General features: G+C 47.9%; 1 protein-coding gene across 1 annotated transcript in view; it reads left to right on the top strand.

Moving 5' to 3' along the window:
- The window catches only part of FAM20C (FAM20C golgi associated secretory pathway kinase), a 136,841-nt gene that overhangs the window by 5,187 nt on the left and 106,253 nt on the right, over positions 1-25,401 (top strand). Inside the window, exon 2 of the mRNA XM_084818375.1 lies at positions 9,506-9,684. Within this exon, the coding sequence (XP_084674501.1) occupies positions 9,506-9,684 (179 nt within the window). The remainder of the gene's footprint in view (positions 1-9,505; positions 9,685-25,401) is intronic.

Below are 25,401 nucleotides of genomic sequence, written 5' to 3'. Positions count from 1 at the left end.
CTTAGGCAATGAGAAAGGGCTTGCTGGTATGTGTTCATTGTGGCAGTACGGGAAGGGACCCTGAAAAACAGGAATACCAAAAAAAAAAATGTATGTCAATAAGATACTAATCTGAATGGAGAGTTGCATTTATGTATGTATACTCATGGTCACATGCAAACAGCTTCTCCTGGTTTATTTTTTATTTTTTATTTTTTAAAAAACTAGGAAATTACTTTGATTCTTCGTGCCTGTATTGGGTATTTAAGGCTGCACTCCGTATATGCCCTTACCTGGGGAAAAGCCAGTGGGACTTACCTCTGAGTAGACATGCACAGGCTTGCGTGTTGCCTGCCTGTAGATTTGCAAAGTACCGATGCCTGAAGATAAAGGGCTCAGTCTGCTGGAGAGTTCTGCTTTATATGTGATCCTTGTTGAAATAAATGGGAGCTGCTGGAAATTAGGTGAGAAATTCCCTCTGGCTTGTGCCTAAAATATCCGTCTGTCTCAGCCTTGCAGCAAGGAAAAGAATTAAATAAAGTAACATATTATTGCCCCCGAAAATCTTTTAACCAGATAGCCCGTCTCTCTGCATGGATATGTCAATAATATGTGCATCGCACAGGATGGTTTGATGAGCAATTGTGGGAACACACAGAAGGCAGCAAACCAATGAAACCAGTGCGTTTCTGGAGCACATTTGCTGTGTTAACCTTTTTATACATCCACACAAAATAGCACCCTGTTTGTTGTTGTTGTTTTAAGGAAAGCAGGGCCAGCGCCGAAGGTAGGCATGGCTGGGCACCTGCCGAGGGCCCACTGATTAGAGCTCTCTGGAGTTGCTTCTCCTGCTCTTCACCACTGTAACCTGTCTGTTCACCTGCCTCTTGCTCTGACCCAGGCAACGGTGGTGATGAGAAGGAGAGGCAATAGATGCCTGCTTGCTCACTGGCTCTCTGCTTACCAAGCAAGTGGGCTGGATGTGCCCGATCTCGTCTGATTTTGGAAGCTACGCAGGGTCAGTCCTGGTTCATACTTGGATGGGGAACCGCCTGGGAATCAGGCTTCCTACATTGGGGGGGGGGGGGCTCCCAACCCTATGATTCTATGATACCCCTCCAGTAATGCTGCTTGTCTGATCTCGGAAGCTAAGCAGGATCAGCCCTGGTTCGTACTTGGATGGGAGACCACCTGGGAATCATGCTTCCTGCACTGAGCAGGGAGTTGGGCTCAATTGTCTTGTAGGTAGAGATGGCGGAGAATTTCTCCCCGAATCTTCGGGAGGCTGAGCACCGAGGCATTCAGCCCCCCGAAAGTGTTGGGGAAATTCTCCGCCGCCACCCCCCCCCCCCCGGGATGGGACTTACCTTCAGCGAACGTCCCTCTCGGCGGCGGGTCCCAGCGGCAGTTCGGCGACGTTTCGTGGGGGGCGGGGGCGGCGGCCGGTTTCACGACTGGCTGCCGCCGCCGCCATTACAAAATTAAAAAGTAAGTAAAAAAAACACCACACACACCCGTGATAGGCTACGTGACGATTTACGTAGCCTATCATGGCTAGATTTCCAAAGTCAGCCGTGATAGGCTACGTAAATCGTCACGTAGCCTATCACGGGTGACTTTGGGAGAAAAAAAAAGCGCGTACGCAAATGGCGGCGGCCGATGGGCACCGCCATTTGCGTTCCTTATTTTGGCACGTCTAGTCTATGTAAAGATTTACGTAGACTACGGCGAAAATAAGGGAACGCTACTTGTAGGCCCCTTCCAACCCTGTGATTCTATGACTCTATGAAGTGGTACCAGTGATGAGAAAGAGGATGAGGAGCAATAGAAGATGGTGGTAATGGTGGTGAGAAGATAGATTTACTGAAGGAGGGGGGCCCATTAAGGGTGTCTTTCCCAAGAACCTGGAGCCGGCACAGAAGCAAACCGATCTGTCCATTTGGTATGGTAATGGTTGCCTGGTACATAGAACCATTTGGTAGTGCATGTCCATGGCCCCTTGGAGTGCAGAAGTGGAGGTGTTGGCCAGAAATACAGAAGGATTGTCCTACATCAGGGTTGTTGAACCTCCTTCATCTCGAAGGCCACATGCCATTTCAGAGACGTTCTTGGGGGGTGCATTTCAGTGGCGAGTGTGGCCAAAGACAAAAGAGGGTGGAGTCAAAACACCAGCATGTTTTAGCTTAAGGGCCTTACTGCCAGTAAGTAAGCCTTGGGAATGATGTTTCGACCTTTTAGAAAAGGGCAAAGCTACACAAAAGCCAGGAAACTGCCAAATCATCAGTGGCATGGCCGGGGGAATAGGAACGGGGCTGGGAAGGGCTGGTATGGTCATCTGGGAAACACCAGAGGTCCACATTAGGACACCAGAAGGGTTGGATTTGATCCCCGGGTCTGAGGTTCTTCACCCCTGTCATATATGATCTGAACATTGATGGGATGGTGGAAAAGCCCTGGCACCTTTGCCAAATAGCTCCCCAGCCTTACATCCCTATCTGCCACAATTGTGAAATGAAGCCTCCATGTTCAGAGGCAGTGTACCTCTGAATTCTGCATGCTGTGGACAAGAGAGGGCGGTGGTCTTCAAACCCTGGCTGCAGGGTCAGCCCAAGATAATTTTGCTACCTGAGGCAAAGGACAGGATGGAGCCCCCTCATTGTTCCATGTATGGAAGCTGACTGTACTGGCAGCTGAATCTTAGTCCAACACTTCTAATGGGACAGCATCCTCTACTGTACCTGAGGCAGCAGGCCAATTTACAAGGCTCAGGATGGGCTGTGTGGCATACACAGCCCTGTCCTCAACAGGGGGTAATGGGCCAGGGGCTTGGGAGGAGCAGCCAGGAGGATGGCACTGATGCCCCACCCACCCTCAGCATCTGCTCCCTGAAGCATCTTCTCACTCTGCCTACTGGTAGGGCTGGCCCTGCCTGGTTGTGTGAGCTTCCTGGATCTATCTGTTGTGAACGGAATGCTGGACAGGATGGGTCTTTGGTGTAAGCCAGCTGGGCTGTTCTTCTGCCTGACCCTCCATCCGTCCTACTGCAAGCTTCCAACTCTCATGGACCAAGCTGTGTGAGAGGCACCACAGTTCTGTAACAGTGCAGAGTTAAAGCCCCATAAATCATAGATCTCACCTGAGTGCCAAGATTAGATGTGACAACAAGCAGCTGCTGCCTACCGGCTGTGCTGTGTTTGTTTTAGCATTCCAATTTATATATCCTTTTAGAGGCACACTGGCTGTTTGCTGACATCTGAGAAGGAAAGGACGGTGTGCAGAATTGGCCATGTTACTAGAAAAAGGGGTTATTTTAAATGGAGTTAGAACCTTTGATCTGGAAGCAGTGGTGAATACCCCTCAGTGCAAACAAAATGCTGAACCCTGGCTAGCACTAAGCGTGGATTGTTGCCTTAACCCTGGTTAGGATCCCAGACTTGCAGCGAAGACCTGGTTTAGCTTTGTAAAGGACTGTATAGGGAGAGACCTGCTTGTCAGCTTGGAAGCAGAGGGAATGGAACCAGCTTGGAATCGTTGTTACGACTGCCAAATTAGGATCAGAGAGACACAGGTTCAGTTGCCCTCTCAGCTATGGAATTCACTGGATGACCTTGGGCCAATCAATCTCCCTCAGCCTAACCTAACTCATTGGATTGTTATGAGGATCATATGGGGAAAAGGCAAACCCAGTACACTGCCTTGAGCTCTTTAGAGAAAGAAGGGGATAACCAGGTAAAAATAAGAAGTGGGAAAACTGACTTAAGCATGGTGTGGATGTAACACTTGAGCATGAATGACACAAACCAGGGCTAGTGTCAAGGGTAGGCATGGTTGGGCACCTGCCGAGGGCCCACACCCCAGCAGGGGCTCACTGATCAGAGCTCCCTGGAGTTGCTCCTCTTCACCCTTTCAGCCCCTTTGTTCACCTGCTTCTCACTCTGGCCAGCCCAGGCAATGGTGGTGATGAGAAGGAGGAGCTGAAGACGTCACTGCCTCCTTGCTCACTAGCTGTCAAGCAAGCAAGGGGTGGCAATGATGAGAAAGAGGATGAGGAAAAAGAGCAGCTGGTGACCATGGTGGTGAAAGGTAAACTCACTGAGAGAGGGAGCTCATTGAGGGTGTCTTTCCCTTAAAACCCTGGAGCTGGACACAAACCATTGTTCTGAAGCCCATCTCAAGGCATGTTTCACATCGTGGTTTGTGGCCAACCTTGAACCATGGTTTAGATTTCCAGATGTAATGCTGATCTGTCATTAGGGAAGTAAACAATGCTTAAGTGTTGTGTGAACAATATGGATAAAACAGAATGAGGAGTACAACCCCTAGAAATTACTGCAGAAGATTTTCCCCACCTGCAGATGTGTGGAACTGGTTATTGTTGCACAACAGTTGCCTTTATTAAGTCTTTGCATGTTCCCAGATCTAAATCCTGGTATCAGGGCTATAGCCACTTGGAGGCCTGATGGGATGAGGGGCTCAGGGATATTTCAGGTTCCTGCCCTGTTTATTCAACCTCCATTTTTCAAAAAGATCATGTCACTGGCCCACTAACTCTTGGAGATATCAGGAAAAACATGCAACCCACCTTCTACTCAATGACTTGAGTGCAAAGTAAACCTGTTTCCACCTTCCATTGTTCTAGCCAAGGAATGCGAAGATACCAGAATAACTGAGAAGTACTCGTCCCTTCTTAAAATTTTATAAAATTAAATGAGATTTTCCTGATCTCTTAATACAGTTCGACAACTTTAAACATATTGGGCTGCCACTGGGACATTAAAAAGGGTGAATGCCATGGGGGTCACCATTGTTTCCTCAGAATGCCCTTTGGGAATGACTCTAGCATCACTCTGGGGCATTCTGAGGAAAAACAAAATGGTGTCGACCAGCCAGGCAGAGCGCCAGTGAGTTCCTTCCCCAAGCCCCTGAAAATAGGTAAAATGGCACTCCTTTCACAGCCTCCGAATGGAGACTTGGAATTGTGGGGGAAGGATTTTGGTCCAGTACCAGCTGATCTATACTTAGGTTCTGACTCTTGGCATAGATTTCCCCTCTTACCCAGATGTACCCTTAGGCCTGCTCACCACAAACAGGACAGCCTGGTGTAGAAAATGGGTGAAGTTTTGGTTAAAACAAAGTCCTGGTCCATAGCAGTCCTGGTTTTTTTGGGGGGGGGGGCATTGGTAATGCATCAAAGTAGGGAGCTTAGCAAGTCAGTTACACCAATTTAATACAGATTGATCAGAAGGTACCCATTAAGAGATAGGATGGCCATGTGTCCTACTTGATGGCAACCAGCCTTCTATTGAAGGTGTCCTCTGTTTCAGGGGCTATCCAGACCAAGGGCTCCTTGACACTGAGCTTTTATCCTGCGATTTGGATTGCTCCTGCACGGAAGTTTGCGGGCTCTTTACATGACGCCGTGATCATTCAAGGTGTCTCCTGCACTAAATGCCCTTTGTTCCATTTTTAAATAGATCGCAGATAACGAGCTATCAAATTACCCTGTTGTGTCCTGCTTGAGTTCCCTCTGTGAATAGAGAAAAAGTGGCAAGAAGAGGAGTGAGATCAATGAAAGACAATGGAAGACTCAGATATGAGGAGAAGGAGGGGGAAAAGGGAGGCAGAAAAGAAAGCGGGTGAAAAGGGCAGTTGCTGTGATCCTGCATTTAAAATGGAATCAGAAAGTCCCGTTTTAAATGCGGGATTTTAGGCTGGTGTAGAGATGCCCCAAGTCTGGATTTCCAGGCATGGCAGGCCACTCTGATTAGGTTGGCCATGTGTCCCACTTTAGAAGACAGTCCTCTATTTGAAAGCATCCCTTTTTTGAAGGGCTGCCCAGTGTACGTCCGGTTTAAAGTTTAAGAGCCTTACGAGGGAGAGCAGAGCAGAAGCCTTGACATTTCTCCATCCACAGTTAGCACCTGGACAGCAGACTGAGCAGGGCACCTGGTCACAGGTATCTCCATTATGGTGAGATGTATTGTCTTTCTATCTAAATTATAGTGAACATTTCTAAATTTGAATATATACTGTGTTGGGCCACTTGAAGACCTCCAGATGTTTTGGCCTACAACTTCCATGATCCCTCACCATTGGCTGTGCTGGCTAGGGCTGATGGGAAGTGTAGGCCGAAACATCTGGAGGGCCACAAGTGCCCCCCCCCCGATCTATATGTATAAGAGAGCATATGGGAATTTTATGGAAATCTGTGCCCTCTCTTGACCTCCTTTTTTGGTGATGCATATGTCGTTGCCCTGTTAACTGAGTGCTGTGCAAGGCAATACAGGTTTTCAAATCAAACCCATTAGAAGGCTTCTGTAACTGCAATGATAGGAAGCAGCAAGAGTAATTTACATGATCTACATGTTGTAAAGACAAGGGCATGGCAGTTGTGGTGTAGTGGTTAGAGTGTTGGACTGGGACTCAGGAGAACCGGGTTCTAGTCCCCACTCAGCCGTGAAGCTCACTGGGTGACTTTGAGCCAGGCACTGGCTTTCAGCCTAACCTACCTCACAGGGCTGTTGGACTGGAGAAGGACCATGTAAGCCCCCTTGGGTTCTTTGCAAGAGGACAAAAGGTGGGATAGAAATGTAATACAAATAAAATATATACACTCCCAAATCCATTGTGAGCTTCCAAAGATGTTGCTAAGAATGCCTTTGCCTTTTCAAGGGAGGCAAATAGCTCTAAAAAGCAGGGCCTTCTTGGTGGTTGCCCTCTCCTTGTGGAACTCATTCCTCAGATAGGCCTTCCAGGCTTCCTTGCTGTTTTTTTTAGAAAATCCAGGGGATGGGGGGGATGCTTTTTTAGGACCGGCATTTCCTCACTTCATTATTTATCTAGCACCTTCAATGTGCCTTGCACTTTACAAATTTAGAGAGGATAAGCCCTGAACCCAAGGTGCTAGCAATGTAGCATAGGACACGGAGACAGCAGAGGAAGGGGAGGGAAATGGAGGGGGTGGTGACGGGGGACAAATGTGCAGTTACGTTGGTGATTTGGTGTAGCTCTGCTGCCAAGATACTGCATTGTGTTTTTATCTGCTGTTCTACTGTTGGTTTCTTTCATAGTTTTTATGGCACGTTTTGTCAGGTAGCTGTTCTGTGCATTACATTCCTAAACCGTCTCGAGAGCTTTTGGACTCAAACTCCGGGCAGGAGCTTTTCAAAGAAATAAAATAAGATGTCAAAGCTACATCTCATCCTATCCCCTCACAAAAGTTAACAAATTTAAACATAGAGAGAGACACACACACACAGAGGGAAGGATGTAAGACAGAATGGTAAAATATTAACTTCTCTTGCAAACAAGAAAATCAGCATCAAAGGTCACCTCCCAACCAAAATCCAAGTATTGATTGCTTAAATGGGGACTTAAAAAATAAAAAAACCCTCACAAGCTACCAAGTTGCTGGGAGTCATAGTGCAAAACATCTGGAGGTTGGGCAAAGCCGAACTAGATTGCCGTTTGATGCTCTGCAGCCGTGAACTCCTGCTTTGATATTTATTTATTTTAAAAAGGCATCTGGATTCCTCTGTCTGTGGCACGCTTTCCAAAGGCGAATGGCTGACTCCCAGCACAACAGCACCCTCTCTCCGACATACGGGCAGAGTCCTGTTTAAACAGCTGCATTACCGCATGCAATCATGCCTTCCCTGGCCAACTGTGAAGCAGCCAAGATGGGAGATGTATTTATCACCCCATCGTTTATGCATTTAGAAGATTTATATCCTGCCTCCAAGTGCGTGTCCTAAGAAACATGTGCACGTATGCTCACACAGCCTAGCACCCCTCAGTCCCCTGGCTGATGAATGGGTCCAGAGCATGCCTGCTACAGTGGCCACTTATGAATGCTGCCCCCTCAAAAAGATGCATCACCAAAAAGGAGGACACCAGTTTGCATAAAATGTGCATATGCTGATTTATATGATGATATGTGAATTTAGAAATTATGGATAAAATCCGACCTAAGTCCTACTTAGAGTAGCCCCATTGAAACAACTGGAACTAAAGTTAGTCATGACTCACTAAAGTCCCATTCATTTCAATGGCTCTAAGTAGGACTTAGGTTGGATTCTACCCAATGATTATAACTTAAATTGAAATACAGTCCCGTTCACCAAACCGTGGGAAACTGTGACCAGGTAATTGGTTTGCCTTGCTGAGTCCGCTGTCCAAGTGCTATTGATGAACAATGATAAAGTTCAGCTCTTCCATTATCCTCAAACTGGCCTTGGACAGGTCAGCCATTCCAATAGACCAGGGTGGGCAGAAGGTAGATCTGGATCAACTGGTAGATCTCTAGGTGATCTGCCTCTGCAGTGGCTCACCAAGGATTTCTTACTCCCAATTGCTCTACCCCACATTAAGTTATATTTCTGAAATTAAGAAAGCTTGGGGTATCCAGGTGTGGCTTTTTGTGTGGAAGGACTGTGAGCGCCATTCAGTTCTGATCCTCAGAACAAATTCCTGGGCTCAGAATCCTTTAATTCTGTAGCCTTATTCAGGCATTCAAAAAAGGGTTAAAATCCGCCCTCCCCCTCTCCGTCTTTGTGTTTTCTCCAGTGGATGCTGGTGGCTCTGATGTCAGTGGGACTGTGAGTCTGCTCTGGGTTTCAGTCAGAACTCTAAGAGAGCTATCCAAGTGGTTCTGGACCATACCACTTCAGGCTGCAGGTGGGGAGTGCTGCATTATTCAATCGAACATAGAAAAATAGCCGGTCAAGGAGAAGGTTAGGCTGAACCCTTCTCCCTGACATGCTAGTTGTTGACATACAGGGAGTTCTTTTCATGGGGAAAAATCTGCAACTCCCTCTCATACAGACCAGACTGGTACAGTCCAGGCAAAAGGCAATTCCTTCATGGTGACCTTAATATAAGCAACTATGGTGGTCCATGATGACCGAGCTGTCTGTCTGTCTGTCTGTCTGTCTATCACATTCATGTCCCACCTTTCATCCAAGGAGCTAAGGTGGAGTACATTATCTTCCTTCTCTCCATTTTGATCATCACTGCAACGCTGTGAGCTAGCTTAGGCTGAGAGGCAATGACTGGCCCGAAGTCACCCAGTGAGCTTCATGGCCAAGTGGGGACTAGAACCTTGGCCTCTCAAGGCCTTGTCCAATACCTTGTCCAATAAGCACTACAGCAGGGGTGGAGAGAAAGTAGATCTCCAGATGTTTTGGATTTCAACCCTCAGAATTCCTGACCATTGGCCATGCTGGCAGGGGCTTCTGGGAGTTGAATTCCAAAACTTCTGGAGATCTACCTTCTGCCCACCCTTGCACTACAGCACCCTGGCTCTCAGTTAGAACATTGGCTTGCAGTACAACGAAGTCTAAGAATTGCTGTCTTGGCTTCTCTAGTGCTTTTCTTGGCACTTCTCTGGACTTGGAATTAGTCCCGCTTTTACCCCCTCCCTCTCTCCCACCCACCCACCTCAGCAGTGTGTTGCGAAGTGCGTTGCTGGCAATTTAACGAAACCTAATCTTCTGTGCCATCTCTTTGTTTGTTTTTCCTTTGGTAGGCAAAATGAAGGCAATGAAGATGAAGAGTTTTTACCCACTGGAGAGACGTCGATTGATTCCTATCCAAACTGGCTAAAATTCCACATTGGCATTAATCGATATGAATTGTACTCCAGACACAACCCGGCGATCGGAGCTTTGCTTCACGACCTTGCCTCCCAGAAAATAACGAGTGTCGGTAGGTTGGCGAATGATCGGATCCTGGTGGGGAGACTGTGGCTTGCTCTCCTTGAGGATGCTTGTGGATTAAGGGATATCTTGCATGGTTTACATCTGGCACTCCTAAAAGATGATTCCTAAAAGCTTTCCTTTTGGAGCTGAGAGGATTTGAATTAGAACCTGCTGCTCACTCTGCATTGCCTTTGAAGGCCATTCCTGAGAATGGGATTCCTGAACACAGGTGGTCCCAGGTTCAGTCCTTGACATCTTCAGTTAAGGCTAGGAAAGAATCCTGCCTGAACCTCTGGAGAGCCATAGTTGACAATCAGTGCCTTATCCTGAGTTGGGCCATTGGTCCATCTAGCCCAGTATCATTGACAATGATCAGCAGAGACTCTCCAGGGTTTCAGGCCAATTTTTTTTTCCCCTAGCCTTACCTGGCAATACCGGGGATCAAACCTGGGACCTTCTCCATGCAAAGCAGTTGCTCCACCACTGAGCTATGGCCCTCTCCCCCAGAGGGAGCCAAGTGGAATGACTGCTGATGGAGGCAGTTCTGGGAGGGGAGGGGCCAAATGACAGTTGATCCCAGCTGAGCCAGTGGGGGAGGGCCTTGCTGTCTCTCCCCTCTTTCTCAGGTGTATTTTTGTTGGGTTTTGAGAGTTCCATTAGAAACATTTGACTCATTTGGGTATTGTGTCATGGATCAACTTGCCCCCTTTTTCATGTTTTGAAAACTGTGCTTCTTAAGCATCCATGATTCCATTAGGTTGGTGAGATTTGTGAGACTTGACATTGAAGGAAGGGGCAGATGCAACAGCAGACAAGTCTCTTGGTCTCATCAATGGCTGTGTACTATTTTAGCAAATGCAACATTTCTCACCCTCATAGGGCAAGCAGAAGCTGTCAAATTTCTTTCTTTTATGCAAAAGCTCAGGATCCCTGCCCTTGTTTCTATTGGGTCACCCTTCTTGCTTCTGTCCCAGGCAGTCCTTTGGGAAGCAGAGGCACTGTGGATTTATGGAGAAAATCCTGTAAAGGTGGTTTCTTGGCAGAAAATAGGGGGAGGGTCAGTGAGCATCCAACCCCCAGTTTGAGGTTGCTCAATCAAAGTACTGGAATGTTGAAACTCATCCCAGACTGTAGTCTGAAGGCTCAGGATGCAGTCATGGTGCTGAAGCTAAGCAGGCTTGGGTCTGGACCATGTCTGGATGGGAGACCACTCTGGGAATCTGTCTGGATGATCCATCATGGAAGAAAGGCAGGGTATAAAGAAACTAGACAATATTAATAATAGCATTTGGTTATATTGTAGAGTTGGAAAATTGTCCAACCTACCCCATCGGCCAACACTTGTACCTGTTGTTAAGGTTGGGTGAGAATTTCATTTGGTTTGATTTTTGCTAAGAACTTCCCAAACTTCACAAATCCCTTCATGAATGGGATGGAAAGACCTTGAGATTTTAAATATTCAAATGTGGGAGAAAGCAACATTCATCCATCCAGGCCTAGGACTTCGAATGCTTAGCTCTTAAAAGTCTGAGTTTGTATCTCTCTGTATTCAACCAAGCTTGTGAGGCTGAATTAGGCTTGCCACCTCATTTTTCCTCCCTGAGTGGCTCCCATGTCCCATCTTTAACAACTACATGGCAGCAACATGGTGTTCTCCATGCTGGGAATAGCTGTACCTCTTGAATGTGGCTGGTGCAGATGAGTGAGAATTTCATCCATTTCATGTTCTGTATGACCCTACCAAGATTTGCACATTTCTTCATAAATGGGATGGGAAGAACTTGAGATTTTAGATAGACAACGTGGGAGAAAGCAAAACTGACAATTTGGTCCATCCCTAGTGTCAGTATCCAAATCTGGCCAACATGTTTCCTTGTGATTAGGGATGTACGAAAGTCACTTACCTTTTCGATGAGGCGATTTGTGGTGGGAGGGAGGCGCTCCGCACCTCCCCCCGAAATCCTTCTCCGGCCGGCTCCGCTCCACGGAGATTCCACAGAGCCACTGGCCAGGGCCGCCCGCAGCTATCCGGCCACTGGGCAACTTTCTTCCGGAAGAAAAACAAACAAACCGCGTACGCAAATGGCAGCAGCTACGGCAGCCGCCATTTGCGTTCCCTATTTTTCGCCAATTTATCTTACGTAAATATTTACGTAAGATAAAATGGCAAAAGAAAGGGGAACGCAAATAGCGTAGTGGGCGCTATTTGCGTTCCTTTATTTTTCGCCGTTCTAGCCTACGTAAATATTTACGTAGGCTAGAACGGTGAAAAATAAAGGAACGCAAATAGCGCCCACTACGCTATTTGCGTTCCCCTTTTTTTCGCCGTTTTATCTTACGTAAATATTTACATAAATATTTACACAAGATAAATTGGCGAAAAATAGGGAACGCAAATGGCGGCTGCCGTAGCCGCCGCCATTTGCATATGCGGGTTTTTTGTGTTTGTTTTTTATTGGCTTGCCGTGATAGGCTACATAAATACTTACGTAGCCTATCTTGGCAAAGACCAGGACGACAATGGCGGCCGTGGCAGCCAGTCGAAAGACCAGCCACCACTGCCGCTGCCGGACCCGCTGCTGGAGCCGCCGCCATCTGGAACATCTGCCCCAGGTAAGCCTCGTCCCGGGGGGAATCCGCGGGGGGCGGGCCGTTCCGCCACGGACTTCGGGGGGCCGAATGCCAGTGCATTCGTCCTCACTGAAATCCGTGGAGGAATTCTCCGCCATCCCTACTTGTGATAGTGGGGACATGTGATAAAACATGGCAGTGGAAGCTGGGCTCCTGGTAGACATTCCAAGGTGCAATACAAGAGAAATAGGTGGAGGAGAGGTGAGTAGGAAAGAGGAAGAGATTTGATGGACCCAGCTAGACATAGGGATGGGCAAACAAGTGATTGAGGCCTTTCTTTTCCCACCCTGATACTTGTTTTGCCTCGTTCTTGCTCGTGTGTGTGTGTGTGTGTGTGTGTGTTTGAACAGGAAAAATGCAGGCTCCCCCCCCACCTCCCCCACACATTGATTAAAGTGTAAAAATGCATCCTTTTTGAAAAAATGTGCATTTTAAAGTGTGCCTTAAAAAAAGGATGCATTTTGCCAATGCAATCCCTGCCTCAAGAATGTCCAAGCATTTTGTGAAAATTGCCATCATGCTTGTGTTCGTGGCTGCATTTTATTTATTTTTTTAATCATACAAGTATCAACAAAATTCTGGTGCATCCCTAATAAGACAGTTTCGCATGTGCCTGGCATGTTTTGTAGATGCTGAGGAAGGAAATTCTTAGAAACTCCTGATTTTGTAAAATCCTCTCCATCTGTGTTTCACAGATTATCAGGTGCCTTTTATTCCATTGTCCACTCATTGATGGAATGGGATTTTTTCCCAATGTCCTGAATTTTCACAAATTCACATTTGTGCAAAGTCACACTTGCAAAAAATGTACAAATCCCCTCTGAAATTCACAAATCCCCCCCAAATGTGTATTTTTATGCTTTAGCTCATAGGAGAAACGTGCAGTTTCAGCTGACGTTTTTTTTAAAAACTTACATATTTTTCTATGACTCAATTTGCATAAAATTCTGGAAAGTATTAAAAAAAAACCCAGTATGCAACCCCACAGGATCTGTGGAACTCAGAAAAAGCTGGTCTGCTGCTAAATAAATCTGTGGGTTGGATTTAGGGATGTCTGAGAAATCTGCCACAGACCCCAATGAGTCTGGATTCAATAGAATCTGGCCTCTGGAGTCCGTGGCGGAAAGGATCGCTTACCTCCACCTCCCTGTGGAATCCTCCCCGGCTGGATCCTCCCCGCTGGTGGCTCCGGAGCACCAGCGATACGGCCGTCATTGCCGTGCCGTATCACTGGCTGAGACTGACTCTGGACGCAAATGGAGTACGGACTACGCCATTTGCGTCCATAAAACTCTTAGATTACACTAAATGCAGCCGTAAATGGCTGCATTTAGCTTAAACTAAGGGCTTTACGGCCGCAAATAGAGTCTGCTACTCCATTTGTGTCTGTGGTTTTTCATGTGATAGGCTAGCCTATCCAAGCCAAGGGCTGGATGTGCCTGATCTCATCTGATCTTGGAAGCTAAGCAGGATCAGCCCTGGCGTGAACTTGGATGGGAGACTGCCTGGGAATCAGGCTTCCTACATTGAGCAGAGGGTTGGACTTGATGTAGGCCCTTTCCAACCCTATGATGCTATAATCCCTATGATCTGTGATCCCTGAGGGCCAAATTCAATTTCAGAGAAGCTCTCGGGGGCTGCATTCCAGTAGTTGGTGTGGCCCAAGGGAAAATAGGGTGTGGCCAAACTGCAAAAAAGTACCAGTACAATGTAGCATCAAGCACATATTGCCAGTACCTCATTGGTGGGCCAGAGTGGAATTCCAGGAGGGTCAGATTTGGCCCTGGGCCTGAGGTTCCGCACCTCTATTTTAAATAGGGATGTGTGAAGCAACCCCCGTCTCCAAGTGCCCACCCAGCCCCTGCCCCTGCCTGCTGGTCCTCAGACCTCACTTGACCCCCCGTGCTCGGTGAGCAGCCCCACTCACCCTGGTGGCCTCATCAAGCTCCGCAGTCACTATTTTTAAATATATATATATATATATATATATATATATATATAATGGTGATCGCAAAAATGTTCATATTTATGTATGCATGCAAATGCACATGTTTGCAAATGCACATAGTTCCGTATGCACAGAAATGCACACTTTCGCAAAAATGCACAGCGGCACACATAATGTGCATTTTCGCAATCACCGTTTTATTTTTCAGAAAATGGCGGCCATGGAGCACGACGAGGCCACCGGGGTGAGTGTGGGCCCCTCGCCAATTGCGGGCAGGGGGTGAGTGGGGGCAGGGGCCTGGCGAGCAGTGCTCAGGAGTGTGGGCAGGGGGCTTCCGCTGGATTCCCGGACAGAATCGGGTGCACGGGCCATCCCTACTTACAAAGCAAGAATAGAATTTGCACTTGACACCTCTGAAAGCTCCCCCAGAGCAGGCAAAGGTGAATGGGCAGCAATTAATTAGGCAGGCTGAAGTGCAAGGTGGGGGAGGGAGTCTTGTTGCCTGGATGATAGATGAAAGAAATCCACATCACCACTTAGGCTGGGTGTTTTGGTGGAAGGGAGATTACTGGACCTTTCACGAAGGATAGAACGGAAGCCGATAAGGGCGGGCAGGCGAGCATGCATCGGACTCACCCCACCCACTTCCTCAGTAAGCACAAAACCAAACAAGGGATTGATACATTAAACTATGTCACACGAGTCTTTCAAGGGTATAAGCGGTATGATATCTTGCTGTGTAATTATTTGCAACGCAGATGAACAACGGGAAGAGCTTTACGCTCAAAGTAACATCGCTCCGTCGTGTTGTTTCACTGTATGTACAAATGCAGCAGCGGGAGGGCTCACACATAATTGCTAGACCGTAGTTTAACGTTACAAGGGTGGGCTGCAGTGAGCCTTGAATTAGTGCTGTGCCGAAAATTTCTCCCACTTTTTTTTTTTTACCATTCTCATTCAATTTCATACAGAGAAAATTGTGCTCGAAAAGAAATGCACAGGAGAAGGAAGTGTGGAGAAATCCTCATGGGTTGGGGTTGGGGATTCTTATGCTTTCTTTACTTATGACAACATGGCTATGGAGTATACAGAGATTCATCGTACAATATCTCTGTGGCAGCCTGTAGCCTCCGCAGCTTCCCACGCTTTAGTTAAAGCCATCGTGAGGAAGATGTCATGAGGCAATGCCTCCTATGGGCCTTTTTCAGTTTGGGAAGTGCAGGTGGCCTGGGAGGCTGCAGACCAATGGAAAGATGTGTAATCAAGAGAGAAGACACACACAGCACCCTTGGCCACATCACAGGGATTGGGTAAGCTCAAAAATACCACCAAAAGAAATGCAAAATTGTGCCTCAGAAAAGTGGAAGCCTCAACACAGTTGATGCTGTTGCCACTTGCAGGAGTACTGCAATAAACTGAAAACCTTTACAAAATAAAGGAAGAAGCTGTGCTACAACCCTTGCCAATAGTGAGCCCTATCTGTGAGAAATGGTTGGAGAATCCCCCCCCCACACACCAGGAGAAATTCGGTGAAATTGTTCCCCCACCACAAATAGCTGGAGAATTTTGAGAGGCCATTTGCGCACAGCTCTACCTTGAATTCACACATTCCTCTTGCCTCATTTACTGCACTCATTTGCAGTCTTTTTTCATGCTGTTCAAACAGGAAACATGCATATTCCAAATGGGAAAAAATGCACATCATTTGAAAAGCACACTGAAATGTGCACATCCCCCACCCCCCATAGAGTAAGGGATGAAAATGCACATTTAAAAAAAAATGCACACTTTTAAAAGTGCAAATCTTTCAAACAGAACACAAGCCCAGGAATTCACAGACATGCTCTCCTGCCCACATTCAGGGTTGCAAACAGGGCATGTTGACGTGATTTGCAGGTTCTCATACATCCCTACTCCGGAGAAAAACGCACAGGTAGGGATGTCGGAGAATTTCTCCACGAATCTCTGGGAGGCCGAATGCCAACGCATTCGGCCCCCCGAAATTGGTGGAGAAATGGTCCGCCACCCCCTCGGGATGGGACTTACCTTTGTCGAATGTCCCTGGTGGCGGCAGCTCCCGGCGGTGGTTCAGCGGCGGCAGCAGCGGCGGCGGCCAGTCTTCCAACCGGCTGCCACCGCCGCCATTTCCAAGTAAAAAAAAAAAACAAACGTGATAGGCTACGTAAAGATTTACGTAGCCTATCACGGCTAGATTTTCAAAAAACATGGTGATAGGCTATGTAAATGTTTACGTAGTCTATCACGGCTGACTGCAGGGACACAAACGGCAGCGGTTACGGCCGCCGCCATTTGCATCCCAGCAGGAGACGAGATTCGCGGCTGGAGGGACGGGGCGCCTCCCCCCCGGCCAGAATTTCGGCTAGGTGGATGCAAACTATCTGCCTACAAGTCTTAGAGGGGGTGAGGTGTGCCTTGACAGGCAGCTAGGATGCTGAGCGACTTGGTTTTGATTGACTGTGGGGGGACCTGACAAAGTATCTTTCAAAATCCATTTGAGCTTGCGGATGGGGGATGGACCGTTTTTACTACTGTAGTGCTGACGTTGCCCAGCTTTCTATGTTGTGTGTGTGTGTATATACACACACACACACACACACACACACACATACATATATATATATATATATATATATATATATATATATATATATAATCTCTCTCTCCCTTTGCTTGAGATACAGAATGTTCATCAGTGGCTTATGCAGGCAGGGGGAGGAAATCACACTGTGCCGAGAGAACTTGGATTGTACCTAGGTCTTCTGAACTAAATAACGGAGTTCAGTGCTGGATGGATGGTGAGGACAGTATCAACTAGTGCAGGGGTGTGGAACCCCTTTCAGCTCAAGATCTGAATTCAATTTCAGAGAAGGTCTGCGGGGCGGGGCGGGGGGGGCGTTCCAGTGGTGGTGGCCGGGACCAAAGTCAGAAGGGTGGGGCAAAAATACTTCAAATATCAGCACATTTTAGCTCAAAGCTGTCACTGAAAGGAACTAAACCTTAGGAGAGGGATTTCAACCTTTTAGGATGGAGGGAAGAAAAAACAACTGTGCAGAAGCCGGGAAACCAGGTCTGACGCTGCAGCAGGGTGGGGCTAGGGATGTAGGGGCGGGGGGGGGGGCTAAGGACATTGAGGCGGGGGCTAGCATGTCTGGCTCCACTCCTCCCTCATGCATTGAAAGAACACATGGAAACCAATGCCTGAATGGGGCCTAGGCCTCTCTACCGCCACAGAAATAGTCGCTGTCCTTATTTCATTCAAAACGGCATGAAGGAAGGCTGCAAGTAAACCCAATTAAACTCAGCGGCGGGATTGCTTCTGAGCAAATGTGCGCAGGATCAGCTTGCAGATCTGCGGAGTCTCGGATTCCCAGCCAGCAAAAGTACCATGCAACAGTCCAATCGCAGGGCCTTTTCAGCTGCGAGAAGTGTTTATATTCTCGAAAGAAAGTTGTCATAGCAGTGCGAGGTAATGTTTATTACATGTAATGCTTTTCATTTAACTCAGCTACATATGTTACAGTATTCAAGCAATTCCTGAGTGCCAGAGCTCGTGTGTGTGTGTGTGTGTGTGTAGACAGAGACAGAGAGAGAGAGAGGAAAAGAAAAAAGAAAAGAAAAGAAAAAAGGCCAGATGCTTCTGGAGAAGACAAACCATGACTGGTTCGTTGCTAAATATGAGGTATCCTAGTGCTTGAAAATGAATATGAGACTCTGATGATAGGTCAGAAACTTAACCCAGTTGAGCTGTTGTAGCTTCCCTCCCACCCAAGGATCCCTGTGAATCATAGTTTTGTGAGGGTACTGAGAACTCCTGTCACAGAATAGCCATTCCTGGGGTTCCTACAGAGGGAAAAGGGAGCCATGAATGTAGTATATAAGAACATAAGACGAGCTATGCTGGATCAGACCAAGGGTCCATCTAGTCCAGGATTCTGTTCACACAGTGGCCAACTAGCTGCCTATGGGAAACCCACAAGCAGGACATGAGTGCGAGAGCACCCTCATTAAATACAAGACAATAAAATACAATATAAAAGTTTTAAAGTTTAAAATTAAGTTTAAAAACAAAAACTTATATTCAAAGAGAAGCTAGATTTGAAATACAATACCAGATTTAAAACAGAAACTAAAAAACTAAAATGCCTGGGAAAATAAGGGGTTCACCTGGCACCAAGAAGAGCACAGTGTAGACCCCAGATGAACCTCTCTAGGGAAGCTCATTCCACAGCCAGGGTGCCACAGCAGAAAAGGCCCTCCTCCTGGTAGCCACTCACCTCACTTCCTTTGGCAGGAGCTCCCCGAGAAGGACTGCTGAGGATGTTCTTAGGGTCTGGGCAGGTGTGTATGGGGGGAGACGATCTTTCAAGTAACCTGGCTGCAAACCATTTAAGGCTTTGATTGTTAATACTTTGAATCTGACTCAGACATGGACTAGCAGCCATTGCAGATGAAACAGTACTGGCAAAATATGATCATGTTGACCAGTCCTCGCTAATAATCTTGCTGTCCTGTTTTAGACTGGCTGATGTTTTCGGACCATTTTTAAAGGCAACCCCACGTTTAACAGATTGCAGTAATCTAGAACATGGAAAACTGTAGCTAGGCTATCTCTGTCCAAATAAGGCATATCAGGCTATGCTGATAAAAGGTGCTCTGTGCCACTGGGTTCACCTGTGCCTCTAGTGACAGTTCTGGATCCAAGAGCACTGCCAAACTACGAACCTGATCTTTTAGTGGGAGTGCAGCCCGCTCCAGAACAGGTTGAACATCACTTAGCCAAGCAGATGAACCATCCATTCACACCACCTCCATCTTGTCTGGGTTGAGTCTCAGTTTTACTGCATTTATGTACTGGGTTTGCATCCTGTTTTTCAGACAATTGTTATCTCTGAAAGTGGCTCATAAAATAAGGGGGGGAGAGAGAGGAAGAGACTCACATAAAATAAGGGGTGGGGGAGAGAGAGAGAGAGAGAGAGGCCCTGCTATCAGGCTTTAAAAAAAAAATCCTATAAAGAAAAGGTACACAAGGAAAGGGAGTGGAGAGGAAAGGAAAGGAAGAGATCAATTTTTCAAGGCCAGAACAAGGCAGTGAGCTAGAAGCCAGCATTTACATGCACTTCAGGCCAGGATGATCTTCCATTGCCAGTGGAGGTGGGTGGCTCCGATTTCAGTGGGTCGGTGAATCATTCTGGGTTTTAGTCAGAACCAACCAGAACTCTACAGGAGCTATCCAAGATGATGAGCCCTATTCCCCAAATGGGCTCAACACCTTGCAAAGCTCCTTTAGAGTTCTGGCTGGTTCTGAGTGAAACCCAGCATGGGAGCACAGCCCCACTGAAACTGGAGCCACCAGCCTCCGCTGCATCTTGCCGGCATTGCTGCTGTGCGAGTAGCTGCCGGCTTGTGCTCCGCTGGCCAGTGGATGAGGCCGGAGTGTTCTTTCCCCTAACAACTGCAGGGTGTTTCCCCAGGGTGACGGTAGCTGGAGCTGAGTGTTGCTGGCTGCTGATTTGGGGGGGCAGGGAGAGGGAAGCAAGCTCCTAGGGTGGCTGCTCCTGCATTGCTAAAAACGAGGACGTGCATCACCCTCCCACACAAAGCAAAAGAGGGAGAAAAGGCTGCCAATATGTGTACAGCTTGCATGTTCTAATTGATATGTGTAGATAGAAACTGAGAGATAATAATTATCTTTAATAATTAGTGGTGAGATGCATTGTATTTCTATTTAAATGATATAAGAGTGATATAATTGACATAGAAATACAGTACATCTCACCACTGTGGGAAGACTGTGACCCAGTGACCTGCTGAGTGCCTGCTCAGTCTCCTGTCCAGGTGCTCCTTGCTGAGGGTCTGTTTCAAGGCCCCTGCTGCTCTCCCTTCTTCTGGTTCTTTGTCTTTAAACCACACTTGAACGGGACAGCCTTTCAAATAGAGGACGCCTTCAAATAGAGGCCTGTCCTCTGAGAACACCTCAAAAAGAGGAGTGTCCTCTATAAAATAGGACACATGGCCACCCTGTGACCTCCCTTCTACTGGTAGAATAGGATGCATGGCCATCCTATGAGTTCCCTTCTAGTGGTCCTTCTAGAATAGGACACATGGCCACCCTATGAGCTCCCTTCTACTGGTAGAATAGGATGCATGGCCATCCTATGAGTTCCCTTCTAGTGGTCCTTCTAGAATAGGACACATGGCCACCCTATGAGCTCCCTTCTACTGGTAGAATAGGACATATGGCCACCCTATGAGCTCCCTTCTACTGGTTCTTCTAGAATGGCCGGTCAATGGGTCAGTGGGTCGGGCTGGCCGGTCAATGGGTCAGGCTGGTCTATAACTTGTCTTGATAGAATAGGACACATGGCCACCTTATGAGCTCCCTTCTACTGGTAGAATAGGATGCATGGCCATCCTATGAGTTCCCTTCTAGTGGTCCTTCTAGAATAGGACACATGGCCACCCTATGAGCTCCCTTCTACTGGTTCTTCTAGAATGGCTGGTCAATGGGTCAGTGGGTCGGGCTGGCCGGTCAATGGGTCAGACTGGTCTATAACTTGTCTTGATAGAATAGGACACATGGCCACCTTATCAGCTCCCTTCTGCTGGTCCTTCTAGACTAGGACACATGGCCACCCTATGACCTCCCTTCTACTGGTCCTTCTCTGGCCGGTCAATGGGTCAGGCTGGTCTATCACATGTCTTGATGTTTTTCCTGAGAAACGGGGTGCCACCTCGTGAGAAGCGCGGGGTGCTGCTCCAGGTCCCCTGGCTGTTGTCAGAAGCCAACATCTGCTTCCCTTCAGCTCCCCAGTCCCAGGGAAACTATCCTTTGGAGCTGAGGGGTCTTACATTTTCTATCTGACCTAAAGGGCTTGATCGTCTTTTCATTTTCATTCCATTCTATACTAAGCCCTTCAGGGATAGTGACATCCTAAATATTATTTTGGACTGAACGTTGGCAATGTGTGTGTGTTTTCTGCTTGCAGGGAAAGGCGACCCTACAAAACTCACAGGCAACGCCGCATTGTGCAAGTGTAATTACCTGAATTAAGACACAGAAATGACCATAATTAGCCATTTCTTTGTGCAATTTAAAATTTGCATCTATAATAATGCCACCTGCGTGAGCCAAAGAGTTGTTTAATTAGAAACGCCGCATGGCATATCACGGGTAGATGCGACTTGTTAATAAATGCTGGATATGGTTCTTCCCCAAGTAAAATTAACAAGAGGCTTTGCCCTTCATTTCCGAGGGAGGAGAGGAGGCCTCAAGGTTTTATTTTATTTCCCTGCCTGAAGAAATGAGTGCATAACCTGAGTCAGTTCATTTCTAAAATCTACCCTGTGTTTCACTTGGGTGGGCGATGTAATTAAAGAGGTGGCGCCTGCAGTTATGGAAGTAATTAGCGGTGGGTGTGGATAAAATGATCCAGGCACTGATAAAATGCGGGGAGAGTGAAAGAAAATGGGTCCAGAGAAAATCACACCACTAAACATTGTGTCATGCAAGCCTACCCAGAAGTAAGTCTTCGGGTGGCCGAGTGTCCTGTTTTACAGCGGACAGTCCTCTATTTGCAGGGCTGGCAAAGGACTATCCTCTCTTTTGAAGGGGTCCTCTATTTGAAGCACAAGTCTGGTATAAAGACAGAGAAGGAAGAGCTGGGCCTTGAAGTCACCCATCAACAGTGCCTGGATAGCAGACGGAGATGGCACACTGGTCACTTGGTTACAGTCTTTCCCCAATATGGTGGGGACATCGGAGGAATCCACTTGGGGGGTGGGTTTTCATCAGCTGGGCCCCCCGGACTTTACTTCATTTTTCTGCTAGCTGGTCTTCAGTGAGCCAGGCCATTTAGCTTAACTGAACATGCAATTCAGCCTTCCCCAACCTGCTCTCCAGGTGTGTTGGATTACAACTCCCAGCATCCTCCACCTAGTATGGCTAGCTGGGGGATGCTGGGAATTGTCATCCAGTGCATCTGAAGATCACCAGATTGGGGAGGGCAGATGTAGTTTGATACTAAGTGTCTTTGAGAAACTTTATGTGAACCATTTTTTAAAAATATTATTTGAGAACTGCATCTCAAAAGTTCTGGAAAGTGTGCATATTGTCGTATCACTGCATTCTGGTTCATGCATAAGCCCTGGAAGTATGCATTTGGTAAATTCACATTAAAAAAAGGCAAACCCAATGAATTTCTCAGCCATCCCCAGTCCTTTCACACAAAAGTCTGCCATTGGTTACCCTTCATTTCAGCAGCCTAACTTAGGTGGAAAAAATCATGTAGTTGTAGGGATGTCAGAGAATTCCGCCACGGAACTCGGTGAGGCCGAATGCCAGTGCATTCGGCCCCCCGAACTCTGTGGTGGAACAGCCTGCCCCCCCCGCCCCCCCCCCGCGGATCCCCCCCAGGACGAGACTTACCTGTGGCGGATCTTCCGGGCGGCGGCGGCAGCTGGTCTTCCGACTGGCTGCCGCCACCGCCATTTCCAGGTTTGTAAAAAAAAAAAAAAAGATGTGATAGGCTACGTAAAGATTTACGTAGCCTATCATGGCTAGGTTAAAAACACACACACACGATGTGATAGGCTACGTAAATCTTTACGTAGCCTATCATGGTTGGGTGGGTTTAAAACAAACAAACAAACCGCATACGCAAATGGCGGCAGCTACGTCCGCCGCCATTTCCGTTCCTTATTTTTGCCATCTTAATCTACGTAAATATTTACGTAGACTATGACGGCGAAAATAAAGGGGAACGCAAATAGCGTAGTGGGCACTATTTGCGTCCCTTTTTGATTCGATGTTTTAGCCTACGTAAATATTTACATAGGCTAAAACGGTGAATCAAAAAGGGACGCAAATAGCGCCCGCTACGCTATTTGCATTCCCCTTTATTTTCGCCGTCATAGTCTACGTAAATATTTACGTAGATTAAGATGGCAAAAATAAGGAACGCAAATGGCAGCAGCCATAGCCGCCGCCATTTGCGTACACGGTTGTTTTTGTTTTTGTTTTTTTACCCAGAGCCCTCCGCGGCCGGAAATCCGGCTGCGGATGGCTCTGGCCTGGCTGGGTCTGGCTGGCTGCTCCGCGGAGCTGCCGTGGAGCACAGCCGGCCGCGGAGGATTCCAGGGGGAGGAACGGAGCGCCTCCCCCCCTGGCGAGGATTCCGGGGGTAGGGACGGAACGTCTCCCCCCCACCATCAACATAATCCATGAAAGGTAAGTGACTTTTGTACATCCCTATTAGTTGTTGCTATTATTAAACCATTTGTGGAATAATCCTATGGATGTTTAGACAGAAAAAAATTGTACAACTCCCAGCATGCCCCTGCCAGCCATGCTGGCTGGGGCATGCTGGGAGCTGTAGGACCTTTTTCTGCCTAAATATGCATAGGATTGTGACCTATGGATCCTCCTGTTTACACGGAGGCAGCAGGCTAACTTAGGGAAGGCTCAGAGTCATAAGCCCTTAAGAACATAAGAAGAGCCCTGCTGGATCAGGCCAAGGGTCCATCTAGTCCAACATTCTGTTCACACAGTGGCCAACCAGCTGCCCATGGGAAACCCCCAAGCAGGACATGAGTGCAACAGCACGTTCCCACCCATGTTCCCCAGCAACCGGTGTATATAGGCTCACTGCCTCTGGTACTGGAGGTAGCACATAGCCATCAGGACTAGTAACCATTGATAGCTTTTTTCTCCAGGAGTTTGTCCAGTTCTCTTTTAAAGCCATCCAAACTGGTGACCTTGCTGTAGGAATGTTAGAGAATTCTGCCACGGATTCCAATGAGACCGGATTCTTTACAATCCGCCCCCACGGAGTCCGTGGCAGAACAGAGCAGTCCCCCCTGCCACCCCATGAAATTTTCTCAGGACGGACCCTACCTGGTTTCAGCCAGTCTGGTCTGTCCGCTGCCCCGGTCTGCGGCTGCGAATGGCTGCCCCGGTCTGCGGCTGCCATTTGCCTCCCTGCGTTAGCCATGATAGGCTACATAAGTTTTTACGTAGCCTATTACAAAAAGAGCAGGGACGCAAATGGCGTAGTGGGTGCCATTTGCGACCCTGCTCTTTGCCGTGATAGGCTATGTAAATACTTACGTAGCCTATGACAGCTAATGCAGGGAGGCAAATGGCGGCCGCAGACCGGGGCAGCCATTCGCGGCCACAGACCAGGGCAGCGGCCGGACGTCCAGCCGCGGGCGGGCCCAGCTGGTGGATCCGTGGACTCGCCACAGAGTGGAGCCAGCCAGGGAGGATTCCGGGGGGAGGGACGGATCGCCTATCCCCCCCCCGGCGGACGCCCCTACCCGGAATGGGGTAAGTAATCCTCCCATCCCTACCTTTCTGATCACTTGCTGATCTACAAACCATCCAGAGATCTACCTGTGGATCCTGAGCTACCTTCTCCTGAGTAGTATACTCGATACTACCTGGTATAGGCAAGTTTGAGCTAGCTGGGCCAGTAGCCAGACTCAGTATAAGGCAGCTTCGCACATTCTTAAGCTGGGTTTCCCCAGCCCTGCTCTAACCACTACCACTCAGTGGGCCTCCAGTGGAGAGAATTCTTGTGAAATAATTGTTCTAGTCTAGCTCTTTCCTTGGCACGCTAATTTTCTGTGTGCAGTAGGCAGGGCTGGCCAAAGCCATTTTGCTGCCTGAGGCAAAGGACAAGATGGCACCACCTCCTATTCCTGCACAGTAGGGTTGTACAAAAGTGATTTACCTTTTGCGGATTATGTTGATGGTGGGGGGGAGGCATTCTGTCCCTCCCCCTGGAATCCTGGCCTGGAGGGAGGTGCTCCGTTCCTCCCCCCGGAATCCTCGAACGGCCGGCTGTGCTCCGCAGCAGCTCTGCGGAGCAGTCGGCTAGGCCCGGCCCGGCCAGGCCAGAGCTGTCCGCACCCGGATTTCCGGCCGCGGAGGGCTCTGGGTAAAACAACAACAACCACATACGCAAATGGCGGCAGCTCCGGCCACCGCCATTTGCGTTCCTTCTTTTTGGCTGTCTTAATCTACGTAAATCTTTACGTAGGCTAAAACGGCGAATCAAAAGGGGACACAAATAGCGCCCACTATGCTATTTGCGTTCCCCTTGATTTTCGCTGTCATAGTCTACG

Source organism: Heloderma suspectum, chromosome 12, assembly GCF_057233095.1.
Source record: "Heloderma suspectum isolate Gila_16-S chromosome 12, 16-S_ref, whole genome shotgun sequence".
Classification (NCBI taxonomy): domain Eukaryota; kingdom Metazoa; phylum Chordata; class Lepidosauria; order Squamata; family Helodermatidae; genus Heloderma; species Heloderma suspectum.
The sequence above is the reverse complement of the archived record's forward strand: the minus strand, read 5'-3'. Positions and strand labels throughout refer to the sequence as shown.